Below are 21,892 nucleotides of genomic sequence, written 5' to 3'. Positions count from 1 at the left end.
GTATTCTCCTGATATCGCACCATCTGACTATCACTTGTTCCGGTCATTGCAAAATTATTTAAATGGAAAAAACTTTGACTCTTTGGAGGCCTTAAAAAACGGCGTCTCTTCATTCTTCGAATCTAAACCGCGCAGTTTTTATGATCGAGGCATCCGTATGCTGCCAGAACGTTGGGAAAAGATTATAGAAAACGATGGAGAATATATCATTGATTGAATAAAGATTTTTGTTTGCCTAATCACTGTGTGACTTTTACTCACAAACTCCGCACGAACTTTTGCACTCACCCAATAGTATACATTTTTATACGCCATGGCACAAGAATCTTAAAAAGACATTAGGGAACTATTGTAACAATATGTTCTTGAGACCAAATAGAACAAAAAAGTCTAGTATCATTTTTTCTTCTGACAAATAGTTAGCGAGATATCGTAAGTTAAGTATTGAAAAAGTCATCAAGTTTTCCTTAAATATTTCAAAATATATTAGATGAATAAAAAAAATGTTTCAGACAAAAGTTGTTCAAATTAATTGGTAGAAAAAGATGACATAATAAAAAATGAAGGTTTCTGTTTAAAAAGAATAAGTTGACCTGATCTGACCTTGGCAACGCCACTCAAAGTCAAACTGATAAGAAGTAAATACATCGTTTTGAGCCTTATAACTTTTGTCTGAAACACTTTTCTATAAAACTTATATCTTTCGAGATTTTTAAGGGTTTCCATCTTTTTTCCTCACCTCGTATATAGGCTTTACTTTTTGTATATAATAATATGTGTGTACGATGACAATAAATTAGCGAAAAAAAGAAAGAATCGCCGTATTGAAATCTTTTGTATAAGCAAAAGTATTAAACATTCAGTTCAGTTTCGTGTGTTTCTTCCCGAGCTTCGCGCCATTATCAGATCTTCATTTCGAAGAAATCGTATCGGTTATCATTCGTCTCTAATGAAGAAATTAAGTTATCGGTTAACGATCGCAGTTGCAGTAATGGTGATCGTTAGTGATGGTCGTTAATGGTGAGTGATTAATTCTTTTCACTTGGAAAATTTCCTCCGGAATGATAACTGCTCTATTCTCATTTCGTTTTCTCAACCGAGAAATATTTCGTACATACGTTGTGCTAAAATAACGATAAAATAACATTAAAAGTAAAGATTGAAGGTTATACATATCTCAGAAAATGATAAATCGAGCATCTTGCACTATCGCCGCATATCGTATACCTGAAGTTTCCTCATCGCTTCAACATCACCGCCTTTTATCTCTTTAGGATCGCCGCACAGCATAGTCGAATTATTATTAAAAGCCGTCAGAGAAATAAGTTTCCTGCATTACCGTTGCAAAAGATTATCAAATATCTGTCGCAATATTTCGCGAAGAGTGTGAGAGCGTTGAATGAGTTGCTTTCACGTTGTTCATCGTGTTACGGCGGTTCGGAGATCAAGTTATTTCTCTCGTATGTTATATGTTATTTATCTCGTAAGTTGTCATCGCTGTGACAAGATATTTAATATTTTAATACGTTTGCCACTCCCTAGTCAGAACAGAAAATTATGATGATATCAAGACGACATTAAAATGATGAGGAAGATTCATTTTTTCATCATGATTCGGTCATTTCCCCGTCATTTTGATGTCATCATAATTTTCTGTTCTGCTTGGGTCCAGCGTGCAGCGAACTTTCAAGCTGATTTTTACCTAAAATTTCTATTTAACATGTTCGCGCTATCAACTTTACGTATATGTAACAATGATCACTTTCCTTCCTGTACATGATAAGTAAATGAACATAAATAAATGAAATAATTTTTTATACATTTCGACCTCAAAACGAATATAACGAACGCGGAGAAAATTCTCGAAATATCTTGCATCGTGTGATTTTCATTGAAGAAGAATAATAAATCACTATAATTGGTCGTCACGATGCGAATGTTATCTGGTATACTTGGTGACTTTTTCTCGTTGCGACGTTCAGTTAGTTGCGGAACGAATCGCAGCGAGACACGTCACAAGATTATAAAATTGCCCATCCGACCGATCGTGAGCGTTACAAAACTGTAAAATGTTCTGTAAATTTGTCCTGTGTAGCTCAGGTAGCAGGAACTTTTAACGCACATTTCTAATAATATGTCCAGGTAACATTTTACTAGACCCTTGGGAAAATGTGGCTGAACAATTTTTCAAACATTTCTTAGACATCTGCCAAAAGGTTCTACTACCTGAAAATCTCGTGCACGGTATTCAAGAGGGATGTCGAAAATAAGTATTACCCGTATTCTGTTGGCACAGAATGTCTTATCGCATGAGCTATTGTTAAATTATCGTCAAAAACGAATATTTCGCCTGAGAAATGACCGTCAAGGTTACGGGATGGAATGTCGTACGATCGGTGTTCGTGCGAATAAATTTCTCACGTTTGTCATAAAGCGCGTGCATCTAGAAATATATTTCGCGTATATTCATCGCGAAATATCACTCACAATCAGCGAGATTCAGCGAAAAAATTCACTCAATAGATTCAAAGGCGATATCTCGCGTAACGGTCGCAGGGTGCGCTGAGTGAAATTGGCGCGATTAAGAATTCAAATATCTCAATATTTTGCAATATGGCTGTCAGTCAACCGATCGTCGCGGTGCGGTAATACGGTATCGGAAGGCCGTGTCGTGTTTTCTTCGAGACTTCGACTTGGCCAAAGTCGATCTCCGACAAGAATTATCACCGAGAATACCGAATACAAATCTCGCGTGTGATAAAGTATCACTGGAAGCGCCTGTGTTGCTTGTGTGTCGTGTCAAAAGTGAAGCAGCCGAGTGTAGTGTTGTATGTGTGGTTAGGGCAGTGCGAAGTGCGATCGGTGCCTTTTCAATCTGTTCATGGAATATATTTCCTGCGTATTAATCATCGCCTCTAATACCGGATCTGAGCATTGGAATTGCTGGATTATTGCTGGATTGCTCGGTACCTCACGTTGATGACTCGTCGACGGACAAATTGGTAAGATGGAGTTTACAATGTAACGTATTTTTGACTCTTGCGTGCTCGAGTCAGGCATTGCATCGGTAAAAGTAAATCTACTCTAACGTTATCTGTTCCTTCAGGCTTAGAATGACTCGGGCGTACAAATTATTGGTAAACAGTACAAATTTACGGGCTGCGGTAAAAACCGCGTATAAAATCTTCGGAAGCTTGCTCATGTAGAAATGATTCTTAACCGTTATCGATACGATTCGAAGCGTTAGAGTCGCTCGAGTCGCTCGCTAGATGGCAGATCGATGTTATCATAGAATCTCCTCGACGCTGCCATGTTTCGCGAGATCCCTACAGATGTCGCGCGCATGCACAATTCACACCATCTCGATGCATACAAACTCATAACGATGCTTCTGATTCTTTTACTATCAGCAAGGTCCGTAAATAGAGGAACGGAACAAAGTTAGGTCCTCTCACGGCTGCCATTTTGGAGCGCCAAAGAATCTGTGTTGGTGTATGTGATACTATGTACGTGTAGTATTATAGTTCAGTTGTGTGAGTGAACAGAGTAATCAAAACATAGTTTAAGATGCAATCAGAAGTAATCAAAATTCGAAAAGTGCGGGGCTACCAAAAATTTAGTTTTTCTTAATTTTCTTGGGTACGCTTTGAGTTACAAAGTTGCGGATTGCGGCACAATACTGTACAAACAGTACAATTCAGTACAATTCGAAAACATTCAAAATTCGAATTCTGAATGTATTTAGATTCATTTTTTCAGATACATTTGAAATGTATCTTACCCATCACTGACTGTCAGCTAGACATCATCAGAGATCAATGACCTGACTGATCGACTGAATAATGCAATATGATTTTTATGGTTTATTAGCACTCGCATGTTGTAATCTACATGAATGATTACAGATGGCCGTTCGCGAAAATATATATAATATTACACGTATTTATTGCGCTGCACATGCACATACACATGCTTATAAACATCTTAAAACTCTAAATTAAATTATTATAATTATAATAAAAATAATACTGCACTATGTCGCTGGCTAAGGTAATTATGTCGAAAATATCAATTCGTTGATAGTAAAATAGGGAAATAACGACGCAACACAAAATGCAGAACGATGTGTATAGACGCGGTTACATGTATTTATTTATTACTAACTGGACTGGTGGACTAACGCCGAAAACTGAATTTTACAACACACGATTTTCCTTGCTCTTGAACCCAAGCAATTTATCTCTTGAAGGCGAACCCTTTGCGGCGACTTTTGGTATCGACGAGCAATTGCGCTTGTCTCTTTAATACGTTCCGGGACGGCACTTCTTCCTCGTCTTCCGACAATGCAGCAGCCGGGGTCGCGCATGGTGGAAACCGTGGAAACAATGGGCCGCCGTTTGCACGCATTGTTCTGCCTTCCGCCGAAGTTGTAGCGACCGACATTGTTTCCATCTGGAAGACATCGGCGTTATTTATGACTGACGACTTAGGCACAATTTAGGGGTCCCTTTCCGCACAAATTGCTGCAAGCTCGATAGGTTATCTGCGAGCAATATAATAGTATAGCGATATAGGATAGTATGGGTCAAAAGTAATTATAGGGGAAATGTTCTTTTCTTCGTCCGCGCAATTGCCGTTTGACGTTTTTTGCTACCGTTTGGAAAAAAAATTATCCTTTTCATTAAAGAGATTTCTAGTTTACCTTGTCCAATAATACTTCATCCATAGCCTCGAGATATTGATCAGAAACGTTCAGAACATCGAGTCCGAGTTTTATTTTATTGCTCAAAAATTCGATAATTTCCAAAGGATCGTCCATTTTGGTGTCCTCGGGCAGAGGAGTATCTGCAACATGCTATAAAAACGTGATTTTGCAATAATTTTAACTAGCATTCCACATCGATACCGCTTGACGATTGAAAGCACGAAGTTTCAGCTTAAGTCGATCTTTGAGCAGAACCGTAAATACGTAATTTACATCTCTAAAAGTTAAAACGGTCGATTTCGTGAAATTGAAGAACTGATTCTTATACCGTTCTGAACTCACATTCTTTTTTAAAATCTAAATATACATTTTGTAAATCTACATTTTTCCAAATAAGACACACATTTTTCTACAATTAGAAATAACTAAAAGTAATGCAATATCAATAAATATAAAAATATAAATAATATAAATAATACATGAATCTTCAATTCCGAAAAGAATCCGAATTTAAGACGGTATTCCCGTAGCGTTCTCCTCGACGCAATCTCCGGGTTTTCTCCAGAAAAATCGAGCGGGCCGAAGATCAACAGTTCAATTTGTGTCGGTAATTAACGGTCGCGTGAATGGTACCCGACCCCGATGTAGAATCAATACCGATTCTCCGGTACGTCTCTTCTCGAAGTGTTTGTTTTCGATCAGGCATCGGGAGGTGTTAATACGCCGAAGTGCCGGCGACGTGTCGGACGAGGTGAGAATTACGGAGCGCGGGCTAATCAGGAAAATCCATCGACGACGATCCGGGATGTACGAGTGCGCCACGCGGGAGGGGGGGAGGGGGGTGTCGAGTTTCCAGGAACGATAAATAACGTCGAAGCTGCCGCGGTCGGTAGACACCATTAACGGCGCGGTTTCACTAATTTAATTAAGCGTCTACACGGTACTTCCATTCGAGCGTCCCGCGCATCACGAGGGCTTCGCTCCTCCGAATGCGCTTCCTCGCACATGATAATTCGCCGAGACGCATTTCGGACACGCCGCGCGGGGTGACGCGTTAATTAAGACACTTCTATCTCAACGATCGGCTGTTCGGCCGATACGCGGCCGCGGCGCTTTTGTCCGGCCGATTAGCGCGCGCTTGTTCAAACCACGTGCTCTCGTTCGTTTGTCTTCGTTCGCCTCGAGCTCGTGAGATTACACATCTTTCGGCGCGAAGATCTTTCGATTTCTATTACGGTCAGGAGCGGTCATTGAGACCGCTCGCGTCTTTCTTTCCAGACAAGACAAGTCATCTCTCCGAAGAAGAACAAAGTCGGACGTTCTCTCTTGATTAACCTCAAGCGAGAGAGAAGGGTGTCCGCGTGATGACGAAGCGACAGCGCTGTTCGCAGCGCTGTCAGATCGACCACCACGCCTCTCGCACGAACATCACTCGCGGATTTTATAATTCGTATAACTCTCACCTGGAACTTCTCGCACAGTTTGCGCAGCGTAGCGGTCACTTCGTTGAGCAGCTCGCCGACTCGTCGATTCGCCGCCTCGGCTCTCTCCTTGCGCGCTCGCTGCTCGTCGATCTGAGAATTTAGTTTCGCCGTAACCTCAGCGTTCCTGAAATATGCGAGACGCCGTGAACTGCAGTAAGGCCAGCGGCCCCGTCATGCCCCGATTTCGTGTCTCCTGGCGTGCGTAAAATCGTACATCGAATCGAGCGAGAGTAAAGCGCACTCCCCGCAGCTTCGGACTCGGCTCGTTCCGTGTCCGAACGAGGCGCAGTTACATGTTTGCAACAAACTCTTAGGAGCAGCTAGTGGATCCTAAGAGACCACTCATTAATCATTTAGCTCAAGGACGAGACTCACTGTTCGGTGCTCTTTGTCTCCGAGAACTTCCTTGTCTCTATCTCGGCGCTGAGCTCCTGCCTCTTCCTCTCCAGCACCATCTTCTCCTGCTCGGTGGCGGTGCGCATTTTCTGCAGACTGTCTTTGGTCGCCTGCTGACCCAGAAACCGGTTCAGAACTTCCTCCGACTTGGACACCCCAGTGGCGTTCCGCAGCTTGGCGAACGCCTCCTCCAGCCGCGCCAGCTCGTCCTTGATCATGTCCTCTTGCGCCTGCACGCGACTCTTCCCACGTGTCTCGAAATCGTCGCGCGGTTTGGCGTGGAATATCATGCGCTCCAGCCGCTCCAGTTCCATCTTGCGCTCCGACACGCGTTGCCTGCCGTTGCGTCCCGGAACGCATTGCGAACTCGGTTAACGTTAACACCCGCGACGATGGCCGTCGTTGCGTTGGCGAAGCAGGTCGGTCACAGGGAAACTAGGACTGTCGGACAGGGTCGGAGGCTGCTCTTCGACATGGAAAGTCAATCGCATACCTGTACTCCTTGATGACGGAATCGCGTCTTTTGCTGGAATTCGTCTCCTCGACCTCCTCCTTCACCAGGCTCTCCTGAGTGCTGTCTCTCAATTCGATGGCCTCCTCCTTCACCCCCTGCAATCAGCAGCGATGTGAGAAGCGGATCGGCCGCTCATCGGGTCGTTCCTATCGCTCGCGTCGCGTCGCGTCACATCACCAGTCTGTCGCTATCGTCGTAGCCGCGTGCTTGCCTGTAAGCGCTTGATCTCGATCTCCTGCTGCCTGATGCCGTCCTCCAGATCCTTCAGCGAGGAAGCGTAGAACACCGACTTCTCCCGCAGCTCGGAGCAGACGGAGCGGTACTTCATGCGCGCGATGTTCGCCTTGATTTGCATCATTCGGATGTGCTCCAGCTGCACCTCCAGGCTCTCGATCTTCTGCGCGAATTACGTTTCCGCGTTTACGTTTCCGGCATTCCTCAGTGCTCGCCGCAGTGAATATCGCAGCTATCAATTGGATGATTACCTTCTTCATCGGGTTTTCAGCCTTCTTAAACACGCAACGCCCGCGTCTGCTGCGTGCCAGTTCCTTGCTCTCCGTCTGCAAAGTGCTCAAGGTCCCCTCGTGCTGGTGGCATTTGGCAAAATGTCGTTGTCACAGTATAGATACCGGTAAGTTTGTCGCCGGTTGTGACTCGAGAGAGAGAGAGTATCTAGTTAAGTACCTTTTCACGTTGATACTTGATTAGATCCAATTTCTTTCTCAGATGCACGTTGTTCTCGCTCGCCGTGGCCACGACGTCCTCCAGATTGCGCTTCCTTTTGCAAGATATGGAGTCGCGACTCAGCAGTGCCGCCCGCTCCATCGCCTCTTCATTCTGAAAGGAGACAACCTGTCATATCATCGTTCTCGTTCAAAGAAAATCGTCCGATTTTGTTGACTGCGCTGACTGATTACATTTTTCGCTTTCGCGTATTTCGTGTAAAGCTCCTTGACTTTCCTCTTAAGATCGATGATCTTCTCGGCATTTTCGTGTTTCTTCGTATCGTACTCCTCAAAGTTGGCTTTCCTCTGACCCTCTGAAAGCATAACGCGATACACTATGTGTGTGCGTGCGTGTATTCTACTCCATTGTATTCCTCATCTCAGAGAAAAATCTCAAACGCTCAAAGTTTCGTCGTCTTGCATCATTCTGTTTAAATACCTATGCGTGCAGATAGTTTTTCTTTTATACAAAATAGTACAACTTTTAAAGCATATAAATCAGTTTAGCAAATGTTTGATTGTTTTCAGCGCTATTCGGGAACCGATGTGAACCTGGCAAATAACTTAATCAAAAAAAAATTCTCAATACCGTTCGATTATACTTCGTTTGTACCTGTTTGTACCACTTTTTGTTTCGTTTGCACCTCAAACAATAAAAAGATAGCGGGAGGGGGAAAAATAGCCAGCAAGCAAGTATAAAATATCCGAAAACGACCAACGCCATCCGTTTGTACCTCCCTTCAAATCGTTTGTACCTCAAAGGAACCGGAAGGACGAAAGTAATCTTTCGACATATTTTGAAGACCCTGTACTTCCGGTTCCTTTGAGGTACAAACGATTTGAAGGAAGGTACAAACGGATACAACCGATTTCTCTTTCGAATGGCGTTGGCCGTATTGCGATATCTTATACTTGCTTGCTGGCTATTTTTCCTCCTCCCCTTATCTTTTTATCCTTCGAGGTACAAACGAAACAAAAAGTGGTACAAACAGGTACAAATGAAGTACAATCGAACCGTATTGCGAATTTTTTTTTCTTACCAAGCCGCTTGCCAGGTTCACATATTCAGAAATTATTTGATGTTAACAAATACTGCTAACTTTCCGCCAGAATCTCACTACATTTTGCCTACGTGAGAACGTCAGGTCAACGCTAGGATATTATTATTATTATTATTATTATTATTATTATTATTATTATTATTAATAGCACAAGATTGCTAATGCTTAAAACTTTTTACAAAGTGCGCGGAAATATGCTCGGATCTATGCGAAAGCTGTTTTGACACGAATGCGTCAGGAGCTGGCGGAAACGCCAAATCCAACTGTTCCTCCTGGAGCTCCGTAAGACGTGACCTAGACGTGTGCTAGTATCGTTAACAAAACGAGAAAGCGCTCCTCGCAAAGCGACCGCAGCTTGCTTCATAGCTGAATATACAACGTCGACGGATAAATCTATTCAGCTGTCTCGATTCGCCGATGATGCCGCGAGATCCTTGAGAGATGATACATTCAATGCTCGTCACTATGGGAGCTGTTTATTATTTGTGCCGGGGATGCCTAACGTCCGCTCATTAATGCAAACGTAAATACGCCGAAGTATGACGGCGCAAACGGAAGGTTTCATTCATAGCGGCCGGTTATCGTCTAATCGGAAATTTCGTTAACCGTTGCGGCTCATCGGCTGATGAACCGCAACGGTCTGATCGACGAAACTGAGAGATCGTGAGATAATTGTGTAACTCGAAGAATGTAAGCTTCATTAACCCTTGAACTAGAATGTTTTTGTAACCTCCTCTTCTAACCAGGACGGGTAAATTTTCACTCACAATAGTTTTTGTTATTTTCTTCTCAGTGTGCGTGAACTGTAAGTGTTTATAAACATTATAAATCCTAGCGGGGCAGCGCTGTGTAACGTGCTGCCATCTAGCGGCGGCAGCTGAAACATATCATCGGGTGAATTTCCATTCTGCTTAAGGGTTAAAGTCATTAAAAAATGGATATCATATGATGTGTGATATATGTTATGTTCTGCTGTCGGAATAGCAAATCAGCCAGTTAATTAAGTCATCATGCATGCGCATATCTAAAAATGATACGAGCAAGTGGAAAGACTATTGAGGCTTGGCTCAGTGAATGACTTTTTCGACCTTATTTGCAGCTTCATAATATTGTAGCTTTGGCTTCATTGAAGTTTAATGGGGGGGAGACAAGTGAAACGAAACGAAACGTCGCGTGATCGTCGCATGATCCTTCGCATGTTTTACAAAACCGGGGCGATCGTCGTCGCCACGCCGTCGTGTGTACGACGCGCACGTTCTTCTTCGCGAGCTTCTCCACTGCGCTTAACGACCTGACGGGTTTGCTCGTGTGAGATTATTATGCGAAGTGGACGCGAACCTCCCGCAAGCTGTTCCGCAACACGCAGCCTAATCGGCCCCACACACACACACACACACACACACACACCTCACAGATTTCGCTCGTCCTTTTCGCACACATTTCGCCTCTTCCACTTGGTGCTATTTTTACATCGTACATCTCGAATACTGGTTCTTCCAGTTCGACCTCCTTCGTATTTATCATTGTATAATACGATCGCGATCCCGTCTTCGAAATGTCAGCGAGCTGTCCCTTTTCGGCGCGCCTCGCTGTGGCAAAACGAATACCCGAATATTAAAATACGGGTCGTCCCACTTTTACCGTATTATCTCTTCATAACAGATTCTCCGGCCGATACGAAGTCGATATTTTCTCGACGAGAATGTGAGGATTGCCGAGCGTCGTCATTCGCTGACTTTGATCAGATAATGATTTTAATCATATGTCTCTGGTGAAATGTCCAAACCCAAAGTTAATCGTAAAATTATCGTCGAGTTCTTAATTTCTCTCTCGTTGTCCGTCTCTCAGCGAAGGCTCATTAGGAACGATATAAATTAGCGAAGCACGTGTTCTGTGTTAAGCGTTCTAAGCAGTTATGTACCTGACAGTTGGATTTTCTTCTTGATCTCGACGATGCTTTTATTTAGTTCGTTCAACTTGTTTTCAGCAACGGACAGGACCAAGAGCTCGGACATGTTCTCGCGAACGTAAAAGGATTACCCACGTGGAATCGATTCAACAATGCGGCTAGTCGTCCGGACGACCGGACTTCGATTTTCCGGCTGTGACGTGGAGAAAGTGTCTCGGCGCGCAATTTAACTAGAGTGAGTACGAACCAACCGTTTCAATATATTATCATTGCAAATCAAATATCATTACATCGTTCTTTCTTAATTTTTTCTTTTCTTAACCCAAGCCATCATTCTCGCTGCATATTTACATCGCTGTAAATTAACGGGACAGCGGTACGAAAGCAGCGTTAAATATATTAAAATTCATGTTCGACGAAATAAAACGCGATGTACGACCAACCGACGAGAATAATTATATATTATTATACAGACACGCGAATTTTGTATAATTATATATAATCTTTTTTGATCCGGGCCCGAAGTAGATGCGGGACGTAATCTCGCTACGACTGTCGTCGCGCAATTTGTTTCGGCTGAGGAATTTCAGCGCGGATACGACGCCTGACGGCGACGGCGACGGCGACGGCGGTATCTCGATATCTCCGCCGTCGACGTTCCGTTTGCAGCGACGAATCTCACCAATTGAAGCGCCGTTGCGCCCGACGAGAGACAATTGTGTGCGCCGCTCGTCCCGCAGGGCGCAGATGTTTGCAGTTCGACGATAAGGTTAACGGCACCATTAATAAGGCTAATGGGAAGCGCGTGTTTGCTGCTTCGTGCGCGCATCTCGCGTGCTGCGACCACAAAGGGCTTAGGAGGGCGACTCGTAAGGAAGGTTTCGCGCGCGTGAATCGAAAGGGAGAGGGGAGGAGGGAGGGGGGGAAGAAGGAGAGAACGAGAGGGAACTCGGCTCCACCGAATTATAATTCCGCATTTGTATTCGTTAAGGCGCTCCAGCCGCGCCTGGCGGCTAAGCTCGCGACGCGACGGCGATGAATTTCGCATTACACGCAATCAAGCGTGGCCGAGCGGCGTTAATTAATGATGCGACGCGTTGCGCTCTTTTCCTTCGCTCTGCGCTCTGCGCGCCAAGCGACTCTCCTTGCGTCCATCGATCCTCCGAGAAACATCCTAACCGGCTGAGGCTGCGTGCTAGCCGCGCTGCGTGATATCCGTCTCGCCATGGAGACAGATGTGCGAGTCGATACCGATACCGATACCGGTACCGATACCGGCACTGATATCGATCGCGGTTTTGCTGCTCGATGCGGTTTGGAAAGTCCGAGCGCTTGGAAATTCTTGGATCGGAATAAGTTGCAGTTTTGTCCTTTTGTTGTGGATTCGCCGTGGCAAAAGCGAACATTATAAATACACATTACAGAAAATTAGCATGTTATACATATGTGTATGTGTGCGTAATTACTTTCCACTGATTAGCTAATTAGTCATCGCTCGTTATCAGCAGCTCCAATTTGTTATCTACTTATTCGTGCTGGTCTTTATATTACAGTTATAATTAAAACGTTGGATGTTGCGACGCTCATCGACGGTCGCGTTTCATTAAGTTACGCATAAAGTATAATTAATTGCATTTCGAAAAATCAGTCGTACAGTTATTGGAGATTGGCAATGGAACGCACGCAACAGCTACATGCGCCTCCAATTACACTTATTTGAAATATCTTTGATAATTGGATCGGTTAAAATTATTAGTGTTAAGCTTGTGAGATGAGTAAATAGCTTTCGAGAAAATAACGTACGACGAAGCGATGGTAATCAGCGTGTTAATTATGTCTGTTTAATAAGAAGAGAGTAGAATTGACAATGGAACTCACGCAAGAGACACTCGGCTTTCTACGAGTAAACATTCTCGTTTCTCACGGGAGTTAACTGTAGGAAATCGGACGCCGAGAAGAGAATGAGAAATGATAATTCCGAATCTATCGGGGGGGGGGAGAGGGGGGAGAGGGGGGGGAGATCAGTTTGCTTTGTATCGCGACTTGTACAGAATTCTCGCGCGAGGAGCGTGACCGAAATGCCTAATCGTGAAAGATTCAGAACGGTTTTTCATGCCGGCGGTCTAATTAGGCCTGACTGTTCGCACGCGATTAAGGCGCCGCTGTTGAAAAAAAGGAATATCAGGAATTAATTAAAGACATTTCTCACGCGAAATATAATGGGATCCGTCGTTAAGGATCCGTGAATAAAGCGCCGCATTAATTATCCTGGTTCAGCGATCGGCCGTTCTTCGAGACGGAGACACGTGATATAAATTGCCCGCGGTAGTGCAATCTCTTAATTCCCAATACTCACGTCTCGCGCATTTAATAAACGAATATTTATTTCCACTCGCTAATTCAATCTCCCCGTACAAATACAAATGAACCGCGCGTCTGAAGAGTAATAATTACACGTTATCTGTTATTACGTATATGTAAACGGCACGTGTGTGCCGCGCGTTCTAGATGATTTTATTTCTCGTAACACACGCGCACATACACACATACAACCGTGTCAGCGAACCAAAACACAACACGAGCTTCACCTCTGCGTATAACTACCCAACGACGCGGACGTAGCTAATGTTTTTGTCGTTCCGGCTCAACCACACCGGGCTCAAAAACACGCGACACGAGCCGCCGATTAAATGCCGGGCGATCGCCGGTGAAAATTTGTAAACAGTCAAAAAAATATTTAAACAACTCGACGGCCGGAGACAGATGCGTGCTGCGACCGGTCGCGTTCCGTTCTAGCTGCGAGCCGATTGGCCGCTTCCGTCGGCCATCCCGCCGCCGCGCAGTGATACCGCGAAGGGAGGCAGGTGCGCGCGCACGGCGGGAACTACTTTCAGCGCGTTAAGCGAACAATAGGGATCCCAGAAGTGTCTCGGACGCGGTCGTGTTCGTGTACGTCGTGTCGTATGCTTTTTTACCGAACGTAACCGTAACGCGAGCGTGCAGTTTGGACTGATCGTTGACATATCCGTGGCGACGCGCATCGCGGACGATGCGTCCGCTCGAGTGACGGCGTGCACCACGTCCTTCTCCTTCGTACGCAACGAGTGTGCGCGCCGGAGAGTGCTCGTCCGTCCGTCCGTTCGCTCGCTCGCTCGCTCGCTCGCTCGCTCGTTCCGTTCGTTCGTTCGTTCGTTCGTTCGTTCATTCGTTCGTTCGTTCGTTCGTTCCCCGAGTGTGTGCGCCCGTGTCCCTTCGATGAGTGTGTGTCTAGCCGACGTGTGTGGATAACAACGAGCTATTCACGTTGGCGTCATGTCGCTGCCACGGCAAACATTGGATTACGCGCTTGCGTTGCTCCTCATCGCGGCGGTACTCGGCGTGCCTGAGGTGTCCGGTAAGTCAAATGCAGCACACATACATGCGCATGTACATCCGTATTTACGCGCCCCCGCTGGCCACGGAGCAGCACCACATGTCGCGCTGCTAGGCAACAGGTATCGAGGAACGACGCCGAGCGCCGCGGCGCGGTGGGCGATCACAGAGTCACCAGGACGTCGTCGCCCACGACGCCGCTCCGCCGGCGGCTGTCGCCGGCGACGCGACCCGACGCGCCTTCTCGTGCTCCACGAGAGATCGTCCAACCGATGCTGCGCTCGCCTCGTCGTCCCTATGTCGGACATTGCTGTGCGCCTTCGCCTACTGCCTGTCTCGAAAACATCGCTCGCCAACCGATCGCGTGTGATCGCGTTCGATCTCGCGCATCTCTCGCGACGAGATTTCGACTCGGATCGTACAGCCGCGCCGGGCCGGGCGGTTCGTGTTTCCCGGACCGACGCCAAACGGCTTCGTCGACGGCTGCTGAGTTCTCTTCCATGCGCGTTATCCGGAATTGCATTGTTTCAATGTCTCGAGGTGTGAGAAAGTGAGGCGAAGAAAAGAGAGACAAAAGGTCGTCGATCGATGTCGCCGATGTTTGACAGGTCGATATGCGAGCGAAGGCCGCGTTTCAAGCCTCAATACAACAAGCTGGACCGCACGTGGTGTTGGCGTTTTAACGGAACAGCGGTGCTCAGGCTCATCGGAGTCGCTCTGCTCGAGAGTCTCTCGTGGAGGTTGGCAGTCCTTGTGGGACAGGTGCCCAGCCCCAGCTTTCCAGGAAGCGAGCCTTCCCTCCCTTCTGCGCGTTAACGCGCTCCGGGCTCGACATTTCGCTGCTCCCCCCGGTATTTGCGAGCGTGCCCCACGGAATAGGGAGCCGCGCGGAGCTCCTCCTGCGGGGACCGCCGCGCGCGCATCCTGTTTTGTTGACCCTCTCTTCCGACTGAACCGCGCTCGATGAATACAGCTGCGAGCTGGGCCTACCGTGGAATTATCGAAACGGCCGATTATTCACTTCTTGTCTTGACAGATAGATCGTCGAGTGTCAACACGACGCACGACGCTGATTATTAACCCGTTTCGTGTCGCTGAGATACGCGTGAGAGAAATATGACGTGAAGTTGCCGTAGTCTCGGCGAGTGCGAGCTGTCACTGCTCCCGCTGCTCCCGGTGATCGATTTTTCCGGTCGTCTGGCTCGGCGAGCAAATCTGTACTTTGGTCTCTGCTGCGCGACGTCTCCTCAAATGCCCAAACTTCATTTTTATCGCAAAATATTCTTTCTCCTTTTATTTTATTAACAGCGGCGATTTTTCTCGCTTCTCTTTCTGCGTGATTATTTCTTTCGCTGAGGATACAAGCCGACATTTCTCCAGAGCTTCTTGCGGTAACTCGAAATTTGAAGTTTGTTTATCGCGAGCTAAGCGATTTGAGAATTAACGAAATGAATGATAGTTGGGCGCATTCATTGATAATCGCACGTTACCGACGTAATCATCGAGCGCGATAATGACGCGTTCGCTCTGGAAATTAGGTAAATGTAGCGTGCGAAACTTAAGTGCTACCTTCCGACGCGCATACTTCGCGAAAAAGTCGCTCGTATAGGTAATGGCCGAAATGGTCAGCCAACGCGTTGCTGAAGGACCGGACTAAATCGCTCGGCGAGAGAGCTCCACGCTTCTTATCTCGGAAACCGGGCGTTTTGCCGCGCGCGATAATTCGCGGGCGCGGGCGCCGCGATGATTTGACAAAAAACGGAAATGACACTTGTGAGAACGTGACCTTTCGCGAAACGCGGGATCTTGCACTTGTGATAAAGTTTACGCTTACGCGATGTGTCGCAATTGAATCGCGAGGCGAGAGAAAGAGAAGAATATCGCTCGATAACGATCAACTTTTTCGTAATGAACATCTTGCGAAAAGCAACGTAATTAGATGATGCGTTAAAAGTAAACAATCTTGTATCAATTTTAAAGCAGATCCTAGCGATCATGTCGCTGGACAACGCGCTCGAATTGATGTATCATTTTTGTTGTTGTTGTTGTTTTTTTTTTTCTTTTTAATTAATCATCATAATCCCCGATAACACGAATTTACGGTTTCCTCCGCTAAATAATCGCGCGATGGCAGCTGAGCAGGGAATAATGACCGACGTCGTGCTTAGGCAAATTTCTATCTTTGACTTTTCGCCGGGATATAAATCGTAGTTTAACGTGACGTAACACTTACGTCGGCCAATGAACGTTGCCGCATACGTATCGTTGGAAAACGCGACGGGCGAAGCAAAGTGAAGCCGAAGCAAAGTCTAAACGGCAAAGACAGCAGAATAATTACGACCCATTTGCGTTATCGCTGTTCCGCATTGTCGTATAATCACGATACGGCGTCCCGAATCGTCGCCGGTTCTTCCTGTTGGGAATTACTAATAACACGCGTCGCGTAATTAGTCGCGAGAATTTCTCCAGCGTCTGCATCAATTGCCGCAATTTCCATTCCTCGCAATTTTCGTCTCAAGTCGGTTTTCATCCTCGCGCTGGAAATGTCCCAGTCTGACCCTGTGTGGCGAACGTTGATCGATTAGACAGTCTCTCGCAGAATCTCGCTTCGAGTCTCGCTCACTGCGATTTCGAGGCAAATGACACTGTTTACGCAGCCAACTCTATTTTCCTTACCAGAGATTAAGGTAAGGTTTCAGTAAGCGGATGTTTAAGCGCGTAGGTCGTCACAAAAAATACAATATACATAATATCAAGAATAGTTTTGATATAAATATTTGCACTTGTTCGAAAACTCAAGATTCCTTTAAGTAGAGAAAAATGATTTGAACCAATGTATCTATCTATTATTAACGAAACATTTATACACAAGCAATGAAGCGCATTAATGTACCAGTATGACTAGATAGTTGAAATAGGTTATGGTCCAATGTTCGGATATAATTTGTCCCAGTGTCTGACCGCAATCAGAAGATTAGCATGTGCTAACGGGAAATAATAGAAATATAGATGTTATCTCTTAATGAATTTATCAACGATTGACCATTATTTTGCCAAACCATAGGTGCATACCTTGTTTAATTAATTTTTATTTTAACACAAAAATATCAAATTGGGTATATTTTTTTTCCAACTAATCGTCAATTATTGGAGTTTCTTTTACTATAATTATTACTTTCATTTATTATTGTTAAAATAAATAGTTTTTTTCAAAGTGGTCGGATACTGGGACGTTTACTTATTCTTTGTTCATATCCGATATAATTTTCGCATAGAACCCGCGAGCGTTTGCAGCAGTTAGAAATTACCGTATCTAATTCCATAGAGATTAGTTTCGCAGTTCGCGCGCGCGGGCGCGCGCGAGAGAGAGAGAGGAGAGAGAGAGGGAGAGAGGGAGAGAGAGAGAGAGAGAGAGAGAGAGAGAGAGTATCCCTCGATTCGAACGGCTCGATAGTCTCTCCGAGGAGTCGGCGACGGGCGAAGACCTCGTCTCGAGAGAGACTCGCGCTCGCTGTAGTCCGCGATACTCTGGATGCGCGGCATGGCAGCGGCGACCGCGACAGCGGCGGCGGCGGCGGTTGCGGCGGCGCACTCCAGACGCTCGCCGCTCTTATGTTCTCAGGCTTTCTCTTCTCTCTCTCCTTAGAAACTGATCCGCCCGGACTTAACGTGCTTTCACACGAGACGGCGTCCGTCGTCCGTCGCGCGGGATAGTCGACGGCGCGGCGCGGCGCGGCGAGGGGAGAGGGCTTCTGCATATCGCGAATAATTAAAAAGACCGTCGCGATCGGAATGACGCTGATTTGTCGGCCGGCGGATCCGGATCGGAATCGCGGGAACCGGAGACGCGCGGATTATCGCGTCGCGATGGTCGTCTTGCGAGAGAGCCGCGGCATACATCGGCCGTGTCGTCGTCGTCGTCGTCGTCGTCGTCGAGCTGTTTGCCTTTTAAACGGCCATTCCAACGCGGAATGTCATCCCGCCCGTGTAACCGTGTCCTTCCGCGCGAGAGTGGCGTGAGTGGCGGAGTCGCGAAAATTACTCGAGACAAGCGCGCGCTCGCGAAAAAGTCTGTTATCGAGAGGCGTTTACCTATGCGATTCTAAATGCAGAGACGCAATTACACCACGAGCGTATACACATCGCGATAAATTGCGCAGTCGTCCTCGGGAGTCCCCGTCAAAAGGGAGAATAAGAATCGCGTCGCCGGCGCCAGTTGGTTAATCGAAAAAAAGGGCATTTTCCGGTTTCGCAATGGAGCTCGCTCGCGATTTGCATTTGAGTTTCGTGCGCGCGCGTGCTCGCGATAATTGAAAACTCGGTGAATTAAAGTCGACGCGTTTAGCATAACTCGCAGGCTGCTGCTGCTGCTGCTGCTGCGGCGCGGCGGTGGCGGCGGTGAATCGATTTGGTCGATTTCGCGTCTCGGTGCGCGCGCGCGCGCGTAGGCTCAATTAAAAACACTAATACGCTCGTCGCGCTCCTCCTTTTGCGCGCTCGCGCGACCAGCTAACTATAGACCCACGTAACATGCAACGAGAGAGTGCAGGAAATCGACTCGCGGCACCACTCCCGGGACATTCGAAACCTTCGCGACTTAGAAACCGTCGTGCGATCGACCTGCAACCGGTTTCTCGTTCCCTTTCATCGGTTCAGCCCCGGCACACGAGTCCCCGGCTTTCTGCACACGTGCAACTAGCTGTGCACACACACGCGCGCGCGCACGCACACATGCATGCACGCCGCGTTACGTGCGCGCACGCTTACACACACACACACACACACACGCGCGCGCGCGCGTTGGGAAATGCGTATACTACCGTGGAGCGTCGTGGCCGTATGTGGTGTACAGCTGCTCCCGCTTTCGTTTCCATTGACTTGCGCGCGTGGTATTTTCACTAATCTCGCTGCCGAGCGCGCAGAGGACGCCGCCGCGTCAGCTGTTTGCCCGCTGCCGCGTCAGCTCGGCTTCGGGCTGATAGGCGCCTATCGGCCGTGTTTTCCTTTTTATCGCGGCGTGCCGCGTATTTCGGAAGTCAGTGACGCCTCGATTGTCTGAATCGTGGCCGAGGATCGAGAGACCTCGAGAGCGCGCGAAATCAGGATCAGATATCGCGCGATTGAAGATCACGTTGCGCGACCGCAACGTGCGATTTGCTCCTATAGAAAGCATTGTTACGGAGATGCGTGAAAGAATTGTGTCTACGTTTCTACATCGGAGTGTAAATGATGAGGTAGAATCGCGGAGAATGGGCCCAATTAGAAGCGCAATTCGACAGGCATCCTGCGCGTCGGTCCCGTCGAGCTCTCGAGGATCGCCGGCGAGGATGCTCTCGCGCCGAGAGAGTCGCGTATATCTTCTAATCTAATCCGACGGGCCTTCACGCGTTTTTCCTCTCGTCCGAGCGTTTTCTTTTCCGCGCGACTTCGTACGACGCGGGATAGGGGACGACGGTTGCGCGGGTATCGCGCGGCATCTGCTAACTAAAAGGGCAGGATCTCCGCGTCGTCGTCGTGCGATAACCAGCCCGGACATTTGCATTCGTCTTCGCGCCCCTCTCGCGCTTAGATGCCTCCAGCGTAAAACCGCATAATTAAGGACCCTCGCTACCACGTATGTCCGTTCGTCCATCCGTCCGTCCGTCTGTCTTTTCGTCCGTTCGTTTCTCGCTGCCACTTACGTCGTTCCGCTCGCGGAAGGACCCGGCGAGAGAGAAAGAACGAGAGAGAGAGAGAGAGAGAGAGAGATAAATAGAAAGAGAAAGAGCTCGGCGGTATCGCGGAAGAATCGAGAAAGGATCGAGGATTGTGCCGTCAGTCAACGCACACGACGGCGACGAGGATCCTTATAAAGGATCGCGCGAGGATCTATACGTTGCAGAACGCGCAATGCAGATTCCGCGAGGGGTCTCGCTCGATTCGCGCGCACGCGCGCGTACACACACACACACACACACACGCGCGCGCGCGCGAACGCGCGGGAAAGAGGCGATTTTCAAGCGAGTAGCAGCAGCGCCGTCCGGGACGGCGTGTCCGCGACCTTAGCACGTCGATTAGAGAGAGACGTGCGAGGAGAGGCGGTTGCCGGGAGAATTTTGCTGCCGGATTCGTCGCTGTCTGTCTCGGTCGCTTCACCGATGTGAATTCCGCGCGCTCCTTTTTATTATTTCGACGGTAGAGATGCCCGCCGCGGAGATTCCGACCGCGTTTCTTGCTGCCGAGCGAGCGGCCCCGGGAATCCTACCGTAGTCCGACTCGCTTCTATCGAACCTCGATGATGCTCCGTCGCGATGGAGTTTCGACGACCCGCACTTTGGCTCGCCGCGTTTATCGCGCGGATCGCGAGCCGTTCTCTCCGTCGAGCTTCTCCAATTTTCATCTGCTCCAATTATAAAATAAATCTTCATCTCCGATATTAGAAATATAATAAATATATTGAAAAAAAGTCAGATTTTTTAGACTTTCAACATTTGGACATCCTGACTTGGAGAATATACTACGCGAGACTCTAGATTTGATTTCTGCATTCAGGTAGTTTAGGATTGAGCATCGCGGAGATTAAAGATTGGGACTCGACCGATCAGCACAGAGAGAGACTAGTTGATCCGTCTGGTTGTAATCTCCAATTTCCGCCATCCTGAATTTCCCCTAGCATGGCCTCGAGATGTGCGAGATTGTTTTTCGCTGGCAATTCAAACAACTTCTCTCGTCCGCGTTTGACTGCCCGGTGTCTGCAAACCGTCTCGCCATTGACGATCTCGTCGCTGCCTTATCTCCGGAGGCGGATTGTCCGCGTCGCTGTTCCCGAGGTATCCTCCCACGCCCGACGGCTGCTTTTTGCACGCGCGACATTCCGGTCACTGGGAGATTCCTCATCGCGACGCGAGCCCGTGTGTGAGGTCCGGCGTGGTCGGGAGAGGAGCGCGAGAAACGGCGGCGATCCGAAAAGAAGATCGACGGAAGGACGGACGGACGAACGGAGCCACGAGATTCGCGCGGTGAGAAGAAGACCACCCGGCCGCGCCGCGCCGCGCCGTGCCGCGCCGCGCCGCACCGCGCCGCACCGCGCGGCCCGCAGCGGAGGGCGCACGTGGAAGCGGTTAGGCGCAATCCGGATTCGTATCGGTTTAAAGCGGTTACTTCCTCGAGCGCGAGAGCGCGCGGACCGAGGATCCTTGTTCGTAACTCGTCGATCGCGGCAGTTTTTCCCAAGAGCGGACGAGGATAAGCGCGCGCGTTCCGCGCCGCACCGGGTCAATGCGATCGTATCTATTAATCATGCTCGCGGGGGGCGGCGCAGGGGGGAGAGAGAGAGGAACTGCTGCCCAGCATCCTCGTCTCGCTCTGCGTCGGCGTAAGAGCGCGAGCGCGCGCGGCACGGTCGCTCCTTCGCCTGATAAATGGCAATGAGCGCGCCGCGAATGCGGCAAGGCGAATGCTTTACACGCGGCTAATCGTCGGCTGACTAATAACTCCTCTCCAGCCGCGAACGGTCATGGGAAACCCGCCGATGAAATCGGCGCGTTTTCGCCCGCGGCGGCGGGCCCGCGAAATTCGATCGTATCGATGCGACCAGTGGTGCGCGATTCTTTAACTCGTTATTGGAGTTAACGACACTTTCGTTATCGTTGCGCAGCTTTTGTATACCGTAGAAAAACTGCGCAACGATAACGAAATTGTCGTTAACTCCAACAACGAGTTAAAGTAAATCGCATCACAGACGCGC

General features: G+C 47.9%; 2 protein-coding genes across 3 annotated transcripts in view; one reads left to right on the top strand and one right to left on the bottom strand.

Moving 5' to 3' along the window:
- Positions 1–4,034: 4,034 nt before the first annotated feature.
- LOC105190360 (Coiled-coil domain containing protein 151) lies at positions 4,035–11,027 on the bottom strand. The gene is made up of 10 exons (XM_025300967.1): positions 10,807–11,027; positions 8,017–8,138; positions 7,784–7,936; positions 7,585–7,686; positions 7,311–7,496; positions 7,079–7,194; positions 6,565–6,921; positions 6,169–6,313; positions 4,703–4,855; positions 4,035–4,452 (listed from the first exon to the last, which is right to left on the bottom strand). The coding sequence occupies exons 1-10, from the start codon at positions 10,898–10,900 to the stop codon at positions 4,237–4,239; spliced, it is 1,644 nt and encodes a 547-aa protein (XP_025156752.1). The 5' UTR covers positions 10,901–11,027; the 3' UTR covers positions 4,035–4,236.
- Positions 11,028–13,730: 2,703 nt separating this feature from the next.
- N (neurogenic locus Notch protein) overlaps positions 13,731–21,892 on the top strand; it is a 286,947-nt gene continuing 278,785 nt past the window's right edge. For both annotated transcript variants that reach the window (XM_025300950.1, XM_025300949.1), the window contains exon 1: positions 13,731–14,188. In XM_025300950.1, coding sequence (XP_025156735.1) covers positions 14,107–14,188 — 82 coding nt within the window. In that variant the 5' untranslated portion in view covers positions 13,731–14,106. The remainder of the gene's footprint in view (positions 14,189–21,892) is intronic.

The sequence above is a fragment of the Harpegnathos saltator genome, unplaced genomic scaffold (genome assembly GCF_003227715.2).
Source record: "Harpegnathos saltator strain DR-91 unplaced genomic scaffold, Hsal_v8.6 scaffold393, whole genome shotgun sequence".
Lineage (NCBI taxonomy): Eukaryota > Metazoa > Arthropoda > Insecta > Hymenoptera > Formicidae > Harpegnathos > Harpegnathos saltator.
This window is presented reverse-complemented; position numbering and strand designations above follow the sequence as displayed.